Source organism: Pimephales promelas, chromosome 6, assembly GCF_988280905.1.
Source record: "Pimephales promelas chromosome 6, fPimPro1.hap1.1, whole genome shotgun sequence".
In the NCBI taxonomy this organism is placed as follows: Eukaryota; Metazoa; Chordata; class Actinopteri; order Cypriniformes; family Leuciscidae; genus Pimephales; species Pimephales promelas.
The window spans coordinates 9,477,413-9,497,172 of NC_142774.1; the positions used below are offsets into that span (position 1 = coordinate 9,477,413).

Here is a 19,760-nt window from a genome sequence, read left to right on the forward strand (position 1 = left end):
ACCCACATCATGACGACTCATGACGCACTGAAGCGTACAGGTGCGCTTCTTCTAATGATGTTTTTTTTTCTTCCTTGTTATGTTTTAACTGCAGGGATTATAAAGACGAAGACTAGCATTGCCACTATCCTAAATAGCACAAATATAGAGATACTAGACTTTAAGATCGTTTTTTTTTATTCTAGAGGTTGCCTGGCAACACGGAATAAAAAATAATAATAATAATAAAAAATCAATCAAGCAGAATCAAATTTTTGTAGAAATATGTGTAACATACATGGAAAATCCATCATCCAACCACTCCAAAACTATTTACAACATGTGTGCATCAATGTCAGTTTCAGCAAAACAGTAAAAATTACAGTACGGAAAGACTGATTTATTAAAAACATCACATCACAGTAAATCTTATAAGATCTTGATTGTCTTCAGAGAGAATTCAAGCAGATGAAGTTAGTAAATCCAGCCAAAACATGGATGATTAGAGGATTCAGATCTTCTCAGTCATAAAGGTCTCTGAACGTCAGATTCCTGTTAAAGTATAAACATATCACAATAAACTGAATATAACAACCAGTGGTTCATTTACTTAAACCTAGAATGACCAATCTGCCACTGGAGCAAACCTGTCGTAGTCGGACATAAGCAGTGGGTCAGGTGTGCTGTTATGAGAGCGTTCTGGAGAACATGATCTTTGAGGACTCAGAGACCGATGGCGGGAAGTGGATGAGGAGCGCATTGTGGAGGAGAGGACGGGAGAAACAGCTGAGAGACCCTGCCTGCGCAGCTCCTGTACTGCTCGCTCCCTGATAGAAAGAGAGACAAATATAGACTGGACATTCAAATCCTAGTCTTCATGGTTCAAACCACAAACAAAGCAATAATTATATTCAATACTGGAACTGGAAAAACATGAGGATGAGTACAATATGACAGAATTTTCACAATCCCCAAGAGGTCCTATTATGCTTTAGTGTGTAAGGTTGCTGTTTAAGCATGAAAAAGGTCTAAAAATAGTCGCTTCAAAGGGAGTTATTCAAAGGGATTTTTAGAAGAATATCAGTAACCAGACAGTTTCTGGTCTCATTGACTTCCATAGTATTTTTTTTCCTACTATGGAAGTCAATGAGACCAGAAACTGTCTGGTTACTGATATTCTTCTAAATAACAGAAAATCGGCTGAATGGATTCGAAAATGGTAAAACCCAAATGTTTAACTCAGGGGGAGTTGTAAAATGAGCCCATTTCCGAAAAAAGTGGAGAATCCCTTTAATGTAGAAATTAGTTATTCTAAAAATGTACATACATTTCTTTCATACTTTAGACTATATACAGTGAATTTCATTTATAAATAATTTTTTTTTATATATATAATTCAGAACGTAAAAAAAGAAGCAGGAACGAACTATATACAGATCCTATATTGGATATTAACATCCAATAGTGTAAATCGCAGCAGCAGCTTCAGGTTGGTATCCAAGGTTGTTTATCTGTACTTCCGGAGTTCTTCCCACCCGAGCCTCGCTTTCGATTTCAAAATGGCGGCTGCGTGAAATCAGCGTATTGGTCCCCTTTAGGTGGGCCTCTCACCTTTCAACGCGCTCAGTAGACAGGTGTCTCTTCGTCATCTCAAGATCTGCCTCCAGCTGAGCGGACCGTGTCCTCAGATGAGCCATTTCCCTACTCTGAGAACTCCTAGAGACGGCAAAAAAGACAGTAATTGGACATGAAGACAGAGAGAAAGACAAGAAACCACTGCTGGGCTCTATGAAATGTCATATGTGCACTCACACTTTGCTGTCAGCCATGCTGAGTTTATCCTTGAGAATTTGTATATCTGTGTGTCTTTCCTGAGAGGTGAGCTGCCTCCGTAAGTCCTGTTCTCGCGACGACACCAGCAGGCTCTCCAAAGTCTGAACAGACAGACGTTCACCGGTCAGCTGCTTCTGTAACATCTCCACCTCAGAGCGGCTTGATTCCAGCTCACGCTGCACCTGTGTGGATGAGAACATTTACATTCTTTACATCTCAGTTTTTCCATCTTTTGTTTTCCAATGGCAATTTGGTTGCAGCATTTAAACAATACATAGACACACATTTAAGAAATGAAATATCTCATTTAAATTCAGTTCCTCACAGAATTAAGAGCTTCATATTTACTTGCATTTAATAATTTAGCAGATGCTTTTAACCAAAGCGACCAAAAATCAGGAAGATCAGAATCAGTAATAGTACAGGCATATCTAGAAGAATATGTAGGGTGACAAAGCTCTTTGCATTCTAACAGCACAGACTTATAGCCTGACTATGTCAGACTTCCGCTAAGATAGCAGCCTACTGCGTTCAAGTCATCTCGTTTAGATCGTAATTACGAGTTGAACACACTTGAACGCCACCACAATGTCGTAAATACCAGTGGGGAGCTCGGGATTTTCTTTAAGCCCCGATCTGTACGAGTTGGGGGCGTGTCAGTGAGAAACGTTCATTCAACGTCTGTTGACTGGTCAATTTTAATTGAATTTCAATGTTTACTCATTGACATTGTAAGGCTTTTTCATGTGAGGCACAAAATATGATATCATTATAATATAAAAATTATAGTTTACATTGGCTTCATAAGCTAATAAAAAACATGAAAAGAAAAACACACCTGATGCGCATTCTTTGTTCTTCATTTTTTTTATTAGCAGAGTTAATAAACCTTGCTGTATTTTGGTGTAATTCATTAAAAGAAGATACACTGCCATTTTGCTCTGACGAAACTGACTTGAACGCACCTCACGTCATAAACACGACTTCCCACCTCGTACGTACGAACTTCCCAGGAGGACTTGAACGCAGCATGTCTTTCAGTTTTCCAGCGGCCTTCGGACGGCCGGCCAATCAACGAACTGAGGGCGGGCTGAGAGCCGTGACGAGTTTTACATTGTAGCTTATAGAAATCGAATGGGAAACGAGACACGGGATGCAATTCGCTCTGTTATGGAGAACATTCCGGGGGCTTTCAACCTGAAGCCAGAACAAGAAGAGTGTTTGATAAACCTTTTAAAATGGAGGTGATGTTGTGGCCCAACTCCAGACTGGTTTTGGGAAAAGTTTATTTTATCAATTGTTACCGTTAGTTACGTCTGTCTACGAAGCAAAGTGAAGTAGCAGAGTCTGGTATTACCAGGCTAGAGGAACAAAGAGCTGTGTTTAAAAGATCTAATCCTAAGTTTGAGAGCTTCAAATATTTTCTTGTTTCACTCTAGCGAAAATAAAATTTAGAGGCCGTGATTGTACCGTGGATGTGTATTAACTTCGCATAATCTGCAAAAGTCGTTTACAGCCATGTTCACTCCGGTATTTCGCTCGCATCATCAAGTGTTTGCAGCAGGTTTACAGTGGAAGTTTGATCATAGATTTGAGTAAGATGCATGATGTCTGTTGTTCGATGTGGCTGTGACACTAACAAGCGCCCCCTAGTGAGAGAGAAAACAGACTAAAGGTCCATACGCACGGGGACGAATATCAGCGCGCTTATTCGCCAGCATTTTCCAATGCGTTTTTTGCGTTCACACCCAAGCGATTTTCGCTGACGATAAGCCGAGTGAACATGCAAATTCATTCTCTAACATTAGATGGCGCCCATTTGCTCTATTTGCAATATCACTCCATACCATAACAGTTCTCTTTTATCAAAATGTTTGTAGTCGCTGTCATGTTTGTCATATAGTTCTAGTTCTTTATGTTCTAACACCAACGAGACCAGCAGATCTACATTCCTCGTCTTATTTCTTCCTAGCTGTGTAGACTATAGACGGCGACGCTACTTGGCATATATATCTTCTTCTCCGTTCCGTATGTGTGCTCGGCAAGACCGTTTTGTGTTTGAGCGTCCCCAAGTTGTGTTTTACTGTAATATCAGAAGCTCCAAACACGTGAGCAAAAGCGCCAATCTCATTGGTTGGATAGTTTTTGACACGGCGCGTCAAACTAGAAAAACGAACCCGAGGCGGTTTTTTTTTTTTTTAAATGATGCTTTTACGCGTGGCGTTTTATGCGTCGGTGTTAACACTCACATTGGCGCCCTTTATTTAGTCACAAGGCGTTAAACGTCGGCGAATAACGCGCTCGAAATTCGTCCCAGTGTGAACAGGCCTTTACATTTGAATAACATTTGTTCTAATCCCACTTGTTTTGAATTTCTTGGCCTGATATCTATTACTATGCAGTATTGTTTTGCTGGCAGACTGATATAAACTCACATTCTCTTTGCCTGCATCCAGTTTGACACAGAGCTCTCGTGTTTTTTCCAGGTCAGTCTGCAACTGTGTGCGCTCAGTCTGGGCCTGACGCAGATCTTCCTCCATGTGAATCATCTTTCGGTTCAGCTGAGACAGCTGACTATTACAGCTTCGCTCTGCACTCAGTGCCTGGACACGGGAACAAATCACAAACCTGTTGTTGCAAATCTGTATGCATTTCTTTCTTCTGCTGAACACAAAAGAAGATATTTTGAAGAATGTCGGTAACCAGACAGTTAACCGGCCCCATTGACTTCTATAGTTTGTTTTTATTATTAATTTTATAGAGTGATATTTTCTCTGCCAACGCTCTTTAAAATATCGTCTTTTGTGTTCCGCAGAAGAAAGAAATTCTTACAGGTTTGCAACAACATGATGGCGAGTATGACAAAAGTGTCATTTTTGGGTGAATTATACTTTTAAACATCAACATCATGATGACCAAGTGACCTGTTGCAAGCTGTTCTCCAGGCTATCTGCTCTTTCCTTGAGTCGAAGTATCTCTATGTTAGAGTTGTGAATCTCAAGACGGAGTTCGATGACAGTGGTTTCAGCACGCCGGGCCTGTTCCTCCCAGCTTTCCACCTGAAGAGACACTTTCCTTCGAGCCTCTTGCAGTTCCCTACACTCGCGTTCCTTAAGGGCAGAAAAAAAAGAACAAACAAAACAGATCATAACTATGTTCACCTTTAGCCATTAAACATGCTTGTCATCCATTTAGCTTTTTAGTTTGAGTGACTTTACCTTAGCAGACAAAAGATCTTCAGTGCGTGAAATGTCAGAAACGTGATCTTGTACTTTTCTCTGCAAGTCTTCTAATTCCTCGTTAGCTTCATCCAGCTTGAGCTGTAGAGTCTGAAAGAAAGACAGAGAGAAAGAAAGTTGGCCGTCTTGTTGCCTCATTTATTGGAATGCCCTAAAAGTTTGGTACCTGAATTTCCAGATGTGCTTTGTCAAGGTCATCCTTCAGCTGACCGTTCTCTTGCAACGTGGCATGTTTGAGTTTCATCACTGCACCCATTTCTTTTTCAGAGTCTAACAACTTCCTCCTCAGAACATCTAGCTCTCTTTCTCTGCCAGCTACGGTCTCCTTCAGAGATCTGCGGAAGTAGTGATAATAACACATACCATGTGTCACTTTGATTGATTTATGATTGACAGGGAGCCCATGTGTTTCTGATTTACTTGGCCAAACTGACTGGCATGTATATGTCTGGTAAGTATAGTGACGTGGTGTTGAGACATGTCCTCCTGTGCTGATGTCTGGGTATGTTTTAAAAGATAAAAAAAAACCTTTTGCTTGATTTATGACCATGTTTTGGTAGATTTAGGCACCACTGTCACTCAGGATTGACAGGGAATCCATGTGTCAACAAAAATCTTGACTTCTTCCAGTCGGTTGGGAGAAACTGTTGCTGATTGTATTTCCCTTTGATTGTTGGGGGTGAAATTCACCCAAGCAGGTATTACGTAATGTTGGCACCCTGAGTGTTGAAACCTTTGGTGTAGGGTAGCCTATATGGTAATTGAGTCAAAACATTTGAGTCAAGGCATTCAGGATTACCATTAACCATAAGCTGGCTGTCTGTGGATGTTCTCTTAAGAACAACTGTGTGTCCATGTGTTTGTGTGTGAGTGTGTAAGAGGAACTCAGTAGGATCAGTAGTCCCTGAACACTATAGGTTTATGGTAATGCCTAAGACAAATTCAAGCCAAAGAGTCCCATTTACCCACACAAACCGTACAATAATCTTCTCAACAATAAAAGGTGTTGTAGTTTATTCTAGAACATCTGTATCTGTTTCCTGACGCCAATAGGATCAATGTTAAAAAGACAAAGAAAGAGTCAAAATATTTTTGGGTTTGTTAAGGGTTTTACAACACTAGATGTTTAAAGAATGACACTTCATCAAAAGCTTTCTGGTGATTCTCTGGGCTCAAACACAAAATCATATTTTTGGTGTGTATAAATTTGGTCGTTACTTTTGTTATTTTAGTATTTTTAAATAAAATGTTTTAGTTTATAACCCAATCCATAGTGTGTGTGTGTGTGTTGCACAGGTTCATAAATCAATCAAAACGTGACACATGGTTTTTGTTACCACTACTTGCGGACAGGAAGTCACATCATTATCATCATTTTTTCATAGTCAGTCATATCATAATCATAAATCTTTTCCTATACTAATATTCACATATTCATACACTCATATACCCAAATATCCACAGAGGAAACGAGACTATGGTTCAAAAGTTTGGGGTCAGTAAGATTTTTTTCTTCTTTTGAAAGGAATTAATTAGCAATGATGCATTAAATTGCATTAAAATTTATAATTTTATAAAATATTTCTTATTTTAAATATTAAGCAGCACAATGGTTTTCAACATTGATAATAAAAAGAAAGGAAATAGGATCATGTGACACTGCTGGAGTAATGATGCTGAACTGAAAACTCAGTTTTGAAATATATTAAAATGGAAAACAGTTTTATTGTAATAATATTTCACATTATTAAAATAATAATAATAATAATAAATCTTACCAACCCCAAACATTTGAAAGTACTGTATTTAAAGGGGAAACTACACAAACACATTCTAGGAAAGGACACATTTTGTACCCAGGTGACTGGCAAAATAAACCCTCACAGGGTGAAGCTTTTTTGTAATATTAACAATGGCATGTCAAATATTTAGCATCAGTAACAACACAATGTTGACCAATCAGAATCAAGTATTCCAGAGAGCTGCATAATAATAAGCATGAGCCACAGTCAAGAACAGCTATGGCTATAGACTATAGTCTAATTATGATGCATTAGCATTAAGCTTATACCTGGATGGTAAACATAGCACACTGTGAAATTAAAAGAAAATCATACAGTAAGGTTATACAGAACTTTGGCATCATTTTAATCATAATGGTCTCAAAATCAATACACATGACTGTCTGCTAATCTGTGAAAATGAACAGAGAACTTACATTAGAGTCGTCTCAAGATCCTCGGTTCTCAGCTTCAAAATCCTAATGGTTTTCTCCTGCAAATAAATAACGATATCAGTAACCTAAAATCAACCAAAAACATGTGAGTTTAACTATGTGTAAGTACTATGGACGGTACCTTGTCATCTAGCTGGTCATTTGCTGTGCTGAGCAGATCAGATTTTTTCTCCAGCTGTTCCTGCAGTGCGTCTCTTTGCTGGTCCAGCTCTGAGATTGTACCTCTCAGTGTGTTCACTTCCTCTCGCAGTGCGGACACCTGCCTCTGGAGAGAGTCTGAAACACACAGGAAGAGGAGGAATGATGCAGTGACTCACATACAGCGTTTACACACTAACATTATTGCAAGTATCCAACTGATTCATTCAAAACATTGATCCAAAAACATGATACACCGCCATTCAAAAGTGTGGAGTCGGTAAGATTTCTTAATGTAATGTCTCTTCTGCTCAACAAGGCTGCATTTATTTAATTAAAATACAGTCAAAACTGTAACATTGTGAAAATATTATTACAACTTAAAATAATTCCTTTCTATGTGAATATATTATAAAATGTAATTCATTCCTGTGATCAAAGCTGAATTTCCAGCATCATTACTCCAGTCTTCAGTGTCACATGATCCTTCAGAAATCATTCTAATATGAAGATTTGATGCTCAAGAAACATTTCGTATAACTGTATCAATGTAAAAAAAAAGTTTTGACTAACAGCATTTATTGGAAACAGAAATATTTTGCAACATTATAAATGTTTTTCCTGCCACTTTTATTCAATTTAATTCAACCTTGCTGAATAAAAGTATTAATTTCTTTAATTATATAATTATTTTCTTATAATAATTCTATATAATTCGTATCTATCTATCTATCTATCTATCTATCTATCTATCTATCTATCTATCTATCTATCTATCTATCTATCTATCTATCTATCTATCTATCTATACTGTATGTACTGATAAATAAACGCAACTGTTTACAAAATAAAAGCACAGATTAAATGTATTGTCTGTTTTTCTCACTGTTCTTCTCATCCATTATTTGATTTCTCTCCTGGGCGTTTTGTAGATCTCCAATCCTGCTGGTCAGTCTCCGCTGATTCTCACTCAGACAACTTTCCACCTGAGTATTTTCCAGTCTGGTACATTCACACACACACACAAATTAATTAATATTCAAAGTACTAAACTAACAAAACCTTTGTACGGACACATCTACGCTAGTTGTTCTTGCTTGTACCTGAGGCTGCTGCACTCATTTCTGAAGTGGGCGAGTTCTTCCTCACTGGCACTGAGCTTTCGCCCGAGCGTGTGAACTTCCTCTTCCAGACCCATCATGGTCTCCCTCATCTGAGCTTGCCTGCTTCTCTGTTCCCCCCGCTCCAGCTCCAGCTGGACACACACAGAACAATAGCACCAGTCCTTAACAATAACGTTCTATGACAATAACTACACTTTATAGTATAGTATAGTATACAGTAGTATAGTATAGTGAAACAATATAGGACTGTGCAGTATTGTACTATGTTATACTATGATACTTTTTGATATTGTGTAGTATGGTATAGCCCAGAGGAAAATTAGAGCTTTCATAATACACGTAGGTTTGAATTCAAGTATCCATTTTGACTCAATATTACCTAAAATGTCTTAGAAATAAAGAAATAAACATAGAAACAATTGTTGACAGACAGAAAGGGTAAAAGTTTAGGTCCAATTAGTTAATATTAACTAAAAAGTGAATACATTAGTTACAGAACACTAATAAAAGTTACAGTAATAAAAAATAATAAAAATAAAACTGTTCATTGTTAGTTCATTTTAACTCATGTCTATTATTTTTTTAAGCAATTTTGGAAAAAAACAAACAAACAAAAAACAAATAAAGGTGCCGTTTTCTGCTTTCTTCATTTCAAATTGGAAATCAAATGATCGGATGATACGCGGACCTTAAAAAGGTCTCCATTTCTTCTCCATTTAATCTTATTGCTGTCTAAAAGAAACAAGTGAGATCTGATTGGTGATTTTGCTTTCCTCTGAACTATAGTGAGTACATTAGCTGTCGTTAACACAGAGCTCTTACTGTGAGTACAGCAGCCTGCAGGTCCTCCACCCTCTGCTCCAGGTGAGCTCTCTCGCTGATGGCTGTCTCCTGAGAGATCTGAGGCACGTGCAGTTCAAAGGGAACACACATACACTCAGCAGTCTTAAAAAAGCACACCTCTCTCCTGGTATCATTCCCCAGTGAGATGACTCAATTTATTACTGTACTCTAGTGCGTAAGTGATTTTCCTTTAGTGCTCCTAAATAACATCTTCTGTGTACAGCACATATCATGCCAGGCTGGAGATCCTACCTTGAGTCTTTCTCTGAGGCAGTCTCTCTCTGTGGTCATGCGGTTGAGGTCTGCTGTGGCCTCATCCCGTTCGGCCTCCACTCGCTTCAGGATACTCTGAGGGGTCACGCTGCTCTTGGGCCCTCGCGCTGCCTTTGACTTCATAACCTCTCTCCGTAGAGCTGCTATCTCCTCTTGAGCCTGCAGGGGGAGTTAGTGAGATCAAAAGTGAGATAGATATATATGTGGAAATTGCTTTCTTTCTGTGTTAGAAAGAATATTATGAGTGAAAATATGTTGTTTCCAATATATATATATATTTTCTATATTGTCATTGTAGTGAAGTCAAAACAAATTGTTAAAATATACTGTACATCTGGCAAATAGTATATATATATATATATATATATATATATATAACATTTACTGTACATCTGGCAAATAGTATATATATATATATATATATATATATAAAATTTAATCAAACTAAATTTGATATAGAGTAATAAAAATAGAGTACAGTTATTGTAGTAAAGCCAAAACAAGTTATCATATTATCTGGAAAATTAGAATATATATATATATATATATATATATATATATACATATATATATATATATATATACACTGTAAAACTAATTTGATGCATTTGCTAAAAAAAATTTGCTAAATCGATATAAAATGTAATTAATTGAAAATAAATAAAACATATTTACTGTATATTGTCACTGTAGTCAAGCCAAAAGAAATGATCAAAATATTATCTGTCAAAGTAATACTATTATACTATATGATATATATGTATATAAATATAAATAAAGTATGCATGTTTGTATGTATATAATTTAATCAATTTGAATTCATAATTTGATGTGTTAAAAAGTATAGTGCTGTATGAATATTGTTAAATTAATATTTTAATCAGTATAAAATTAACTAATTGTGTTGGCTGTATATTGTCATTGTAGTGAAGCCGAAACAAGTTATTAAAATATACTTATACTTACTACGTGTGTGAATGTGTGTATCATGGCCATTTTGAGCACATTAACCTGATTCAAGAATTCTGGGAAGTTTGGAGTTGTGTACCTGCTGGTAGTGCATTCTGGTCTTGTCCCGTTCGGCTGTGAGCACTTTAATATTGGCCTGGATCTCTGAAAGATGCCGTTCGTGTTTCTCCAACATGTTTTGGAGTTCATCTCTTTCCCGCAACACCCTCATTAGCTCTGAATCATATGTGCCACCCTTTAAAGGAGAGAGAGAGTGTTTCCTTAAGCATTAAATTAAACTAATCACTAATATTACTGCAGTGATGGATTATTAGTACTTTAACAGGAGAGTGTCTGGTGGGACTGCGATGGGTAGATACCCCTTTGACAGGGCTGGTAGAGCGACGGGCTCTCAGCATCCTTCCCACTGCCTCGGCCCTCCTTAGCTGGATCAGAAGATTAAGAAACAAAGATATTTTAACAGGAGACGTACATTTGGAGACCATTCATTTAAAACATTAGTCTGTCATTCATTGCTGGCCTAAAGCAACATCTCAACATCTTGTCAGTTCACTTCAGTCTCTCTGATCCAGTTTTGACTTTTTTTCTGGCGCCACCTGCTGGAACTACATTGTTACTACAACATTTAAACATTAAAATTCCAAAACAATGTAAAAATAGCATACAAGTAGAATCCTATGCCTCACAAATAATGTTCAGTAAATTTTATGTTTTACCAGTCATTCGTTTATGCTTAAGTTTGGTTCCTGGCTGTATATGAAGACATTTTTAATACTTTAAAAAAAAAAAAAAAAAATTTGATGGAGATTAAAATCTATTACATCTCAATAGAGCTTATTCAGACTTACTAAAAGCAAGTTTTATCAAGGAAAACTGATCAAATTAAACTACAACGAGGTTGGTATGGCAACTACGGCTGTACGTCACTGAAAAGGCGTCTCGTGCGACAATAAAACATAAGTATAGGTATGGTGTATAGTAATAAGTATTTTATTATTTACTAATAATAGTCGAAAACTTCAACATGCACTAAAGGTAGTATGCTTTGCATTGACATGTATACTGGCACACAAATCATTCAAACGTAAAAGTTACACTAAATATGAACCTCGCTCTATAAAACCTGCAAATAGATTCTGCATTCAATAAAGACAATGCAGAAGAAAAGGTATTAGCTGTGTAAGTGAGCTAGTGTTACCTCTTGTAGTGGTTCTGGTAAATGAAAACGAGTGAGTAAGAATTAAATCTGAACACGCTAAATCTCTTTACCCCGAGGCAGAGGGATAAACACAGTCACACTCACCAATCACGGCACAGCATTAAACTGTCAGTCACGACAACAGAGAGGCGACGACCAATCAGAACACTAGATTTGCCTCAGTTTGCGTCCGTTGCCTTGACTACAAGTTGTGAACGCTCATGTTCAAAAACTACAAAAGATGAAGAAATGAAGCAGAGCCAATCTGAATAGATATAAAATCAAATAAATACATACATATCTTGCAAATATAAAATATAAATATGATGTTTCAAATGGCTCACGAATAAAACATACATTGCCCAGGTGAAAAGGAAATGTATTTAAAATGTACTTATTTTGATATACTTAATGTATTTTAAGTGCACCGTATTAAATATGTATTAAATGTGCTAAATTGAAACAACTTCAAGTATATTAAGTGTACTTTAATATGTATTTAAGTTCAATTTTAAGGTAATATTAATATATTTTATTATATTAAATTGTGCTAAAATGGAACCATTTTAAGTACATTTAATGTAATATAATAGCACTTATTTAAAGTGTATTTTAATACACTTTAAATCGATTTTAGAAATACAGCATTAGTATATTTTAGCTTCACATTAATGCGTTCTAAGTATATTTTAAATATAATTTCAGCTTATTAATAATGTATTTGTAGAACAATATAGGACCCACTATTAACATATTAAAAATATATTTTTTCCAAAAACCATTTAATATAAAAATAATATATTTTAATGTATTAAAAATACAGTTAAACATTTTAATTCAACAAAACCCAGTAAAAAAATATTTCTACAAAACACACAAACACTCTTTGAAAGATAAACTTTAATGCACTACATCAGTAAAGCATTATGAAAACTAAACAAAATACATTAACATAAAATGCATTGATTTGCAGAGGTATTAAACAGAACAAAAAATAAATAAATAAATAAATAAACTAACTGAAAGGAGTAGTTCACTTTTAAAAAAAACTTTTGCTGATAATTTACTCACCCCCATGTCTTCCAAGATGTCCATGTCTTTCTTTCTTCAGTCGAAAAGGAATTAAGGTTTGATGAAAACATTCCAGGATTTTTCTCCATATAATGGACTTCACTGGGAACAAAACGGTTCAAGGTCCAATGGCTAACAGTCAATTTGTCGTGAAAGCATGAGAATTGCTCAATTGCGAGAGTCTCGTGCTGAATGCTTGAGAGTTGGCAGCCCTGACAAATCTTTTTTCAAGTCAATTCATTCATTTCGTTCGTTGAATGAACCTAATGACTCAGAAAAAGATTTGTTAATTTTGATGAACGAGTTTGAATAGGAGAGTTATGAACATGCATAACAGAACAGAGCATGGCGACCATTTGAGCTTATAAAACTTAAACGTTGTTTTTTTTTTTTTTTTTTAAATGACCGATCGTTTCGCTTGATAAGACCCTTATTCATCGTCTGGAATCGTTTAAAGCCCTTTGAACAGTTTGCACAGAAACTGCCTTTTGGACCTTGAACCGTTTGGTTCCCAATGAAGTCCATATGGAGAAAATCCTGAAATGTTTTCATCAAAAACCTTAATTTCTTTTCAACTGAAGAAAGAATGACATGGATATCTTGGCATGGGGGTGGGTAAGTTATCAGCAAAAGTTTTTTTTTTTTTAAGTGAACTAATCCTTTAAGTCAAACAAAGTGAAATACAATAGCAAAAAGTAAAGTGGCCAAGTCGTGAGTAAAAAGAGAAGTTCGTGACTTGTTCAGTCTGCCATAGACTCTTTTGGGGACATCAGAACCACCGAGGGAAATCTGGAAAGAATAAAAAAAACAAGCATTAGTATAAACTTGTTCATTTATAATTCTAATAAAAAGCTGTCACTTTGTTACTTAATTCAGAACACTTACTGAAGTATTAATGCACAAAAGTCAGATATAATTATTATAACAAATAGGATTTTTCTTTATCATAAAGAATTTTCTTACCATGTCTGAGGTTTCAGGAAGACAGCTCAGATGATCTTGGGCTTGAGCTGAATGAACCTCGTTTCATGGACTCCAGGGCCTCTTTGAGAGATGATAGTATCCCTGGAAGCTTTACAAAAAAAAATAAAGTTGCATGTTATACAAAGTTAGGGCAGAACAAACACTAGTTTGTGTTCTTCATATATAATTTGTATTTTGTTTAAATGGTAAAACATATTTAATGAACCATTACTGTAACTTCCACGCTATTATTGAAGTAATTATTCATTATTAATAAAGACAGAACATTCTATTGAAAGTTACAAGTTGGTGACAGCTGATAACTTAGTAACTAATAATTAATTAGATTTTACTATGAATTAAATATCACAAATGTGAAAGTTTTATTAGAGCTTAAAATATATTATAATATTTAAAACACAAGAAGTTACTTAGGGACAATCAAGCCTGTCGTGTAATCACCATTAATAACCTTTTTTCTGAAAACACAGTGTGCAATGTTTTTATAGTTGCATTATGTCACTGTCTAGATCTATAACAATTAAGTTGATAGACGTCAATGGATAGACGTCCTTTAACTCGCTTTAGTGTCAAATCAACAGAAACGCCAGTAATCCACAGAACATCGTCATCAACTTCTGAAAATATTTTCTAAACCCAAAGTGAGAATAAAGCCAATTACACTAATCACTTAAACTAATAAACTTACCACCAAGAAGTAAGATCTTTTCGGGCAGTATCTTGCTCTGTCCATGTCGTGGCGGCGCAGCTCTGCGTTGTCCTCTTCACTGCTAAATTGTTCGCGGGAGCTGACGACCTGGTAATCTGCTCGTGTGTTCTCTTAATATTAGATCGGTGCTATCCACATTCACTAGGTCCGAGTCAGTGAAATAACAAAGCAAAATTTGGAAAATACATGATTTCTGTTGAGATATCCGTCCGAAGCTAATGGAATACCACAGACAGTCAGTATCCGTTGTCCGCGCCCCGCCCAACATGTAAGTTCAAATGGCAGTGTGTGATTGGACGATTGCCGGCAAGCTTGTTTTGAAAAGATTGGCTCTGATTGGTCCAAATGAATGCAACTGGAAATATTAACTAACATCCACAAAAAAGAAACAACTCTGTTAATATAAACCTAACATGCTTTATAACAAGTTTTTTTATTCATTTTGACTAAACAAATGTAAGAGTCAAGCTTTAAGAAATTTATTTTGTTTTTCTAGTATGTACACCTGATCTTTTATGTTGATGTGTGCACGTACTGGTATTCACTTGTTTTGTGGAAAAGACTATTTGATTAATTAATGCAGAAGTATAGAAGTGCATTACTTGTTAGTCAAATTTTAGTGCTTTTCATAATTATAACAAATTAATTTAAAAAAGTTAAACCTAAAACACATAATATAAAGTGTGAAATACATATGCATTGAGTTAAGTGTTGGTAGTATTACAAAAAGTGTGGTAGTTTTTGGTATATTTCTTAAAAGCTTACCTGAGCACATATTTATAATTAAAGTGCTACTTCTAGTCTTTGTAGAAATATACAATTAATTTCGATACATGTTTAATTGCCTTCATGTTAGGAAGGGAATTAAAGGGACTTGACTTGAATTTTTAAACTTGAAGTGAACACAAAAATACTTTAATTTAGCAACAAGTATGCTTTCTGTAAATACACTAAAACTTCACTAAAACTGTGTTTGTTTATAGCATATTTCTAAAAGTGTAATTAAGTGTATATTTATTATCATTGCGTTTCTAGTAAAACATTTTTAAATATAATTAAAATATGTTTGTATTTAGCATATTTCTTAAAAATGTAATTAAATACCAATGTACTTCTAGTACACTTTTTAGAAACATATTTAAAGCATGATTGTCATTAGCATATTTATTAAAAATATAATTAAGCACACATTTATTACCAATGTACTTCTAATATACTTTTTAGAAATACATTTAAAGTATAATTATCATTAGCATATTTATTAAAAATATAATAAAGCATACATTTATTACCAATATATTACTAATATACTTTTTATAAATACATTAAAAGTATGCTTTTCTATAGTATATTTCTTAAAAGTGTAATTAAATATATATTTATTACCAATGTACTTCTAGTATACTTTTTAGAAATATACTAAAATGCAATAAAATACATTTTTAGTACACTTTAAATAAGCATGTTGTAAATACAAATGTATTATAAACACACTATTTGTATTTCAAATATATTTTTAATACATTTAATACAACGTCTTTTTCACCTGGGTGTAAAAATGTAGATATATTTTGCATTCGGTGAATTGTGTTTAAAATGATAAACACGGCATATAACGTGAACATTAGTCACATCTTATAATTTGCAGTGTTTACATCATCCACGACGGCAGGCGACAGTAAAGCGCAGGCGAAGAACGCGTGAACCAGGCGAAGAACGCGCCGCTGCTCGTGAACGCGCACAGCGACAACAAATCCGCTAGATTAGAAGAGGCGCGCGGATCACGCACACGCAGGAGGTGCATAGTTTCTTCTATCAACTATTGTGCCTTTTATCATGGGTTTGGAGGAGTTTCGCTTTTAATCAAGGACCGGAGGAAGTGCGATCTATAGAACTGGATATGTAAACATTTTGTAAGCCTCTTGTCAGACTTTATTTAAAGAAAAAAAAAAGAAAAAAACAAGATGTTTTTACGGATCAGAGCCACGAAACTCCGAAGAACAACAACCTCATGACTAAAGAGCTAGACGGAGGATTTCTTCAACTCAAGATCGCCTCACACTATTGCCCACCGCAGATTTTAATGATTTATTTTTATTTTGAAAATATGATTCACTTGATCTCCAAGAATAGCTAGAATCAAGACTCAGTTTTTCTTTGTCTGTGCATTATTGCATTGACATGATGATCCCTATATGACTGCTAGCTATATCAAGTTCTTTTATTATCCCGTGCAAAGACAAACATGTCAACACTCTAAAACTATTTCCTTAATAGACAAGAGATTGAACAATGGGAATGCAATAAGAATTGCATTGTTTTACGTCTGATTAGACAATAATTGAAAGAAATCCTTTGTCAACCAACCAGAGAGAAGCGCGTGTGAGATCTGACTATGTCCTTCTTCAATTTCCGAAAAATCTTTAAATTGGGCGCAGAGAAGAAGAAAAAACAATATGAGCACGTGCACAGGGACATAAATCCGGAGGAAATATGGGAGATTGTGGGAGAACTGGGGGATGGAGCCTTTGGAAAGGTTTTCAAGGTAAAATAAACGCTAAAAAATAAAATCTATCTGTCTGTCTGTCTGTGTAGGTCTATTTATGTCTGTGCAGATATATCTATATGTCTGTCTGTCTAATATCTGTCTGTTCATCTATCAGTCTGTTCAATTGTACACAAATGAATATGCAAAACATTTCTGAACTCTTTAAGGTCACCACACACATCCATCATCAAGCACACAACCCTGTCATTTGCTGAATCCAAAATCGCCCCCCTAAACCCTTAATCATCACTATTCCCTGTGTTAGTCCATCAATACAATTTACTTGAAGAAGTGAATGAAAACGAGTGAGCAAATTCGTACAGCTGTTGAGTGTACATAGGCTGTACACTTATTGTTGCAATGCAATGTGGGATTGATTGAGTGCACTCAATAATGTCCGCTATGGTTTCGGACACCACTACAAATGGCTGTCCCATCGAATAATGCCCTATTTGGGGGCATTTTGGATTCTGCCATTCTCATTCACATGACCTCAGCCTGTAGTGTCCAGTCTGCTTGATAATTCCACTTATTTGCTCTGTCTAAAGGCTTAATGTTGCTTAGTTTGTTAGTGGGATAGGGTGATTTGGGGATTAAGTATAAGGCCATTTCCTCAGTCTATCCAGTCAAAACAATGACGCTAGAACTTTCTCATGGTTTCTGCAAGTTTGATGGTTTGTAAATGGTCTAATGGTCTGTTGGATTGAGGGTCTGGTGTTTTCAAGACATTGGTATTTGGTGATTTTCATCACAGTGTGGTTTTGTGTTCTGTCGTGAGCTTCTACACTGTCAACAAATATTGTTGGTTTAACTTAAAAAATTAAGTAACCTGGTTGCCTTAATTTTAAGTTGATTGATTGAACTGGAAAAAGTGAGTTAATACAATGAAGGAGATTGATTTAATCATCAGAAACTCGTAAGTTATCTGAACTTAATAAATTATTTAAGTTGATTTGACAAAAGAAAAAATGTTGTGATAACAAATCTTGAAAATATTTTTTTACAATGAGCACTGAACAGAATTACAAAATAATGACTGTTTTTTCCTGGGGCTGTAATCATTCGTGTACTCTTAAAAACTGTCTGACTTTTCTTAACATAATATCTGCTTAAATTATAAACACCTTTTATTAGAATTTATACTAATTTTGTGTAGTTGTATTAATTATCTTTTGTATTTTTATTTTATTTGTAAGGCAAATTGGTAACATTTAACATGTAACTACGTGACCTTAAAATAAAGGGTTACACTTTAAGGTGTCCGTGTCACAGTGTAATTATACATTTAAGTACTGTGTAATAATAATTAATTACATGTACTTACTCTAGGTTTAGTAAAAGGGGGTTGTTAATTGTAATTATTTTGCATAATTTATAGTTATTACTACAGTAACTATATGTAACAATGACACTGTTAAAGTGTTACAAAATGAGGTGTAACCTAATGATATCATTTCCTCATTTACTGTAAATCTAAAAGCTAAAAGTTTTAAAATGAAAAGTTTGAACTGTAACATACTGCATCACACTTAGTGACCAAAAACAATAAAAACCACTGCAGAATTTATTATTCCAGATTGTCCTGCAATAAACCAGCAGTCTTTGACCTGGTTAATTTTTCACTTCTGAATCTCGCTGGGTTCTAAATACCGTAATTACCTCTGTTTACAAAAGCTGTGTGTTGAGTGGAATTGTTCTGTGACCTTCAGTGCTCTGCACCGCAGTATGAATGACACTGAATGGGATTTCTGTTGAATGCTGGACTGGATCATGCTGACTGCATGGGTCTAATTAATTCTTTTTACCTCCATTTACTGGTAGTTAAAAGAGATTGTGTTGAATCATCTGCTCATGTATTCAAGTATGTCACGCCTCAAACATCATGTCTGATTTGTACTGTAGTAGTTTGGCGTAAGAGTAGTAGTAGTTTGGGTTGTGTAACATCAGAAGGTGTATAACCATTTTGTATTACTAACATGTTACCCAAAGTGTCTGCCAACCAGTCTCGCTTTGTTGAAAGTTATTGCTTGCGTACCCTAAAATGTTTCATTAGACTTGTTTTATTTAGAGGGCTGTGTAAATAAATTCCCTTTTTATTCAGGCTCAGAACAAGCAGACAGGCATTTTTGCTGCTGCAAAAGTAATTGACACCAAAACTGAAGATGAGCTAGAGGACTACATGGTGGAGATCGACATCTTGGCGTCATGTGATCATCACAATATCGTCAAGCTGCTCGACGCATTTTACTATGAGACCAAACTGTGGGTGAGTGTATTTATTTTATTTTTCATGTTTTTTTTATGTTTGCTTTGTACACAGATTTTATTCCTATTCTCTTTTCCACAGCACAATTTTGGAATCTGATTTAAAAAAAAAAATGATTTGACCCATCTTGTTTAATAATGTTAAGTCTCATAATTCACCCTTCACTGGGAGTTTAATTGACTGGCTACCTGACTAATCATAACGCCAAATCCACAATTTTGTCAGACAAACAAACCAGGAGAGTTAGTAGATTAATGTCGGTGGAATTAATGGGTGTGTATTGATGTCTTCCCGCTGTTGAAACATACTTTCTGATGTTCATTCATGTTTATTTGGTGCTAATGAGTAGG

General features: G+C 35.4%; 2 protein-coding genes and 1 long non-coding RNA gene across 4 annotated transcripts in view; 1 reads left to right on the forward strand and 2 right to left on the reverse strand.

The window, feature by feature from the left end:
* Positions 1-159: 159 nt before the first annotated feature.
* The window catches only part of tsga10 (testis specific, 10), a 24,030-nt gene continuing 4,429 nt past the window's right edge, over positions 160-19,760 (reverse strand). Inside the window, exons 1-17 of one of the 2 annotated variants that reach the window (XM_089132064.1) lie at positions 11,833-11,917; positions 10,952-11,059; positions 10,714-10,869; positions 9,645-9,824; positions 9,372-9,449; positions 8,529-8,680; positions 8,312-8,427; positions 7,409-7,563; positions 7,270-7,325; positions 5,218-5,386; positions 5,031-5,141; positions 4,737-4,922; positions 4,248-4,415; positions 1,792-1,994; positions 1,591-1,695; positions 627-806; positions 160-531 (exon numbers count right to left, since the gene is read on the reverse strand). In XM_089132064.1, the coding sequence (XP_088988190.1) occupies positions 501-531; positions 627-806; positions 1,591-1,695; positions 1,792-1,994; positions 4,248-4,415; positions 4,737-4,922; positions 5,031-5,141; positions 5,218-5,386; positions 7,270-7,325; positions 7,409-7,563; positions 8,312-8,427; positions 8,529-8,680; positions 9,372-9,449; positions 9,645-9,824; positions 10,714-10,869; positions 10,952-11,032 (2,127 nt within the window). In that variant the 5' untranslated portion in view covers positions 11,033-11,059; positions 11,833-11,917 and the 3' untranslated portion in view covers positions 160-500. Of the gene's footprint in view, positions 532-626; positions 807-1,590; positions 1,696-1,791; positions 1,995-4,247; positions 4,416-4,736; positions 4,923-5,030; positions 5,142-5,217; positions 5,387-7,269; positions 7,326-7,408; positions 7,564-8,311; positions 8,428-8,528; positions 8,681-9,371; positions 9,450-9,644; positions 9,825-10,713; positions 10,870-10,951; positions 11,060-11,832; positions 11,918-19,760 lie in introns of those variants that run through there. The other variant, XM_089132065.1, reaches the window with a different exon arrangement.
* LOC148978495 (uncharacterized) lies at positions 12,715-15,350 on the reverse strand. The gene is made up of 2 exons (XR_016168820.1): positions 13,867-15,350; positions 12,715-13,692 (listed from the first exon to the last, which is right to left on the reverse strand). It is a non-coding gene; the product is annotated as an uncharacterized LOC148978495 (long non-coding RNA).
* The window catches only part of slkb (STE20-like kinase b), a 24,731-nt gene continuing 21,318 nt past the window's right edge, over positions 16,348-19,760 (forward strand). The window contains exons 1-2 of the mRNA XM_039688895.2: positions 16,348-17,141; positions 19,246-19,410. Of these exons, the coding sequence (XP_039544829.2) occupies positions 16,992-17,141; positions 19,246-19,410 (315 nt within the window). The 5' untranslated portion in view covers positions 16,348-16,991. The remainder of the gene's footprint in view (positions 17,142-19,245; positions 19,411-19,760) is intronic.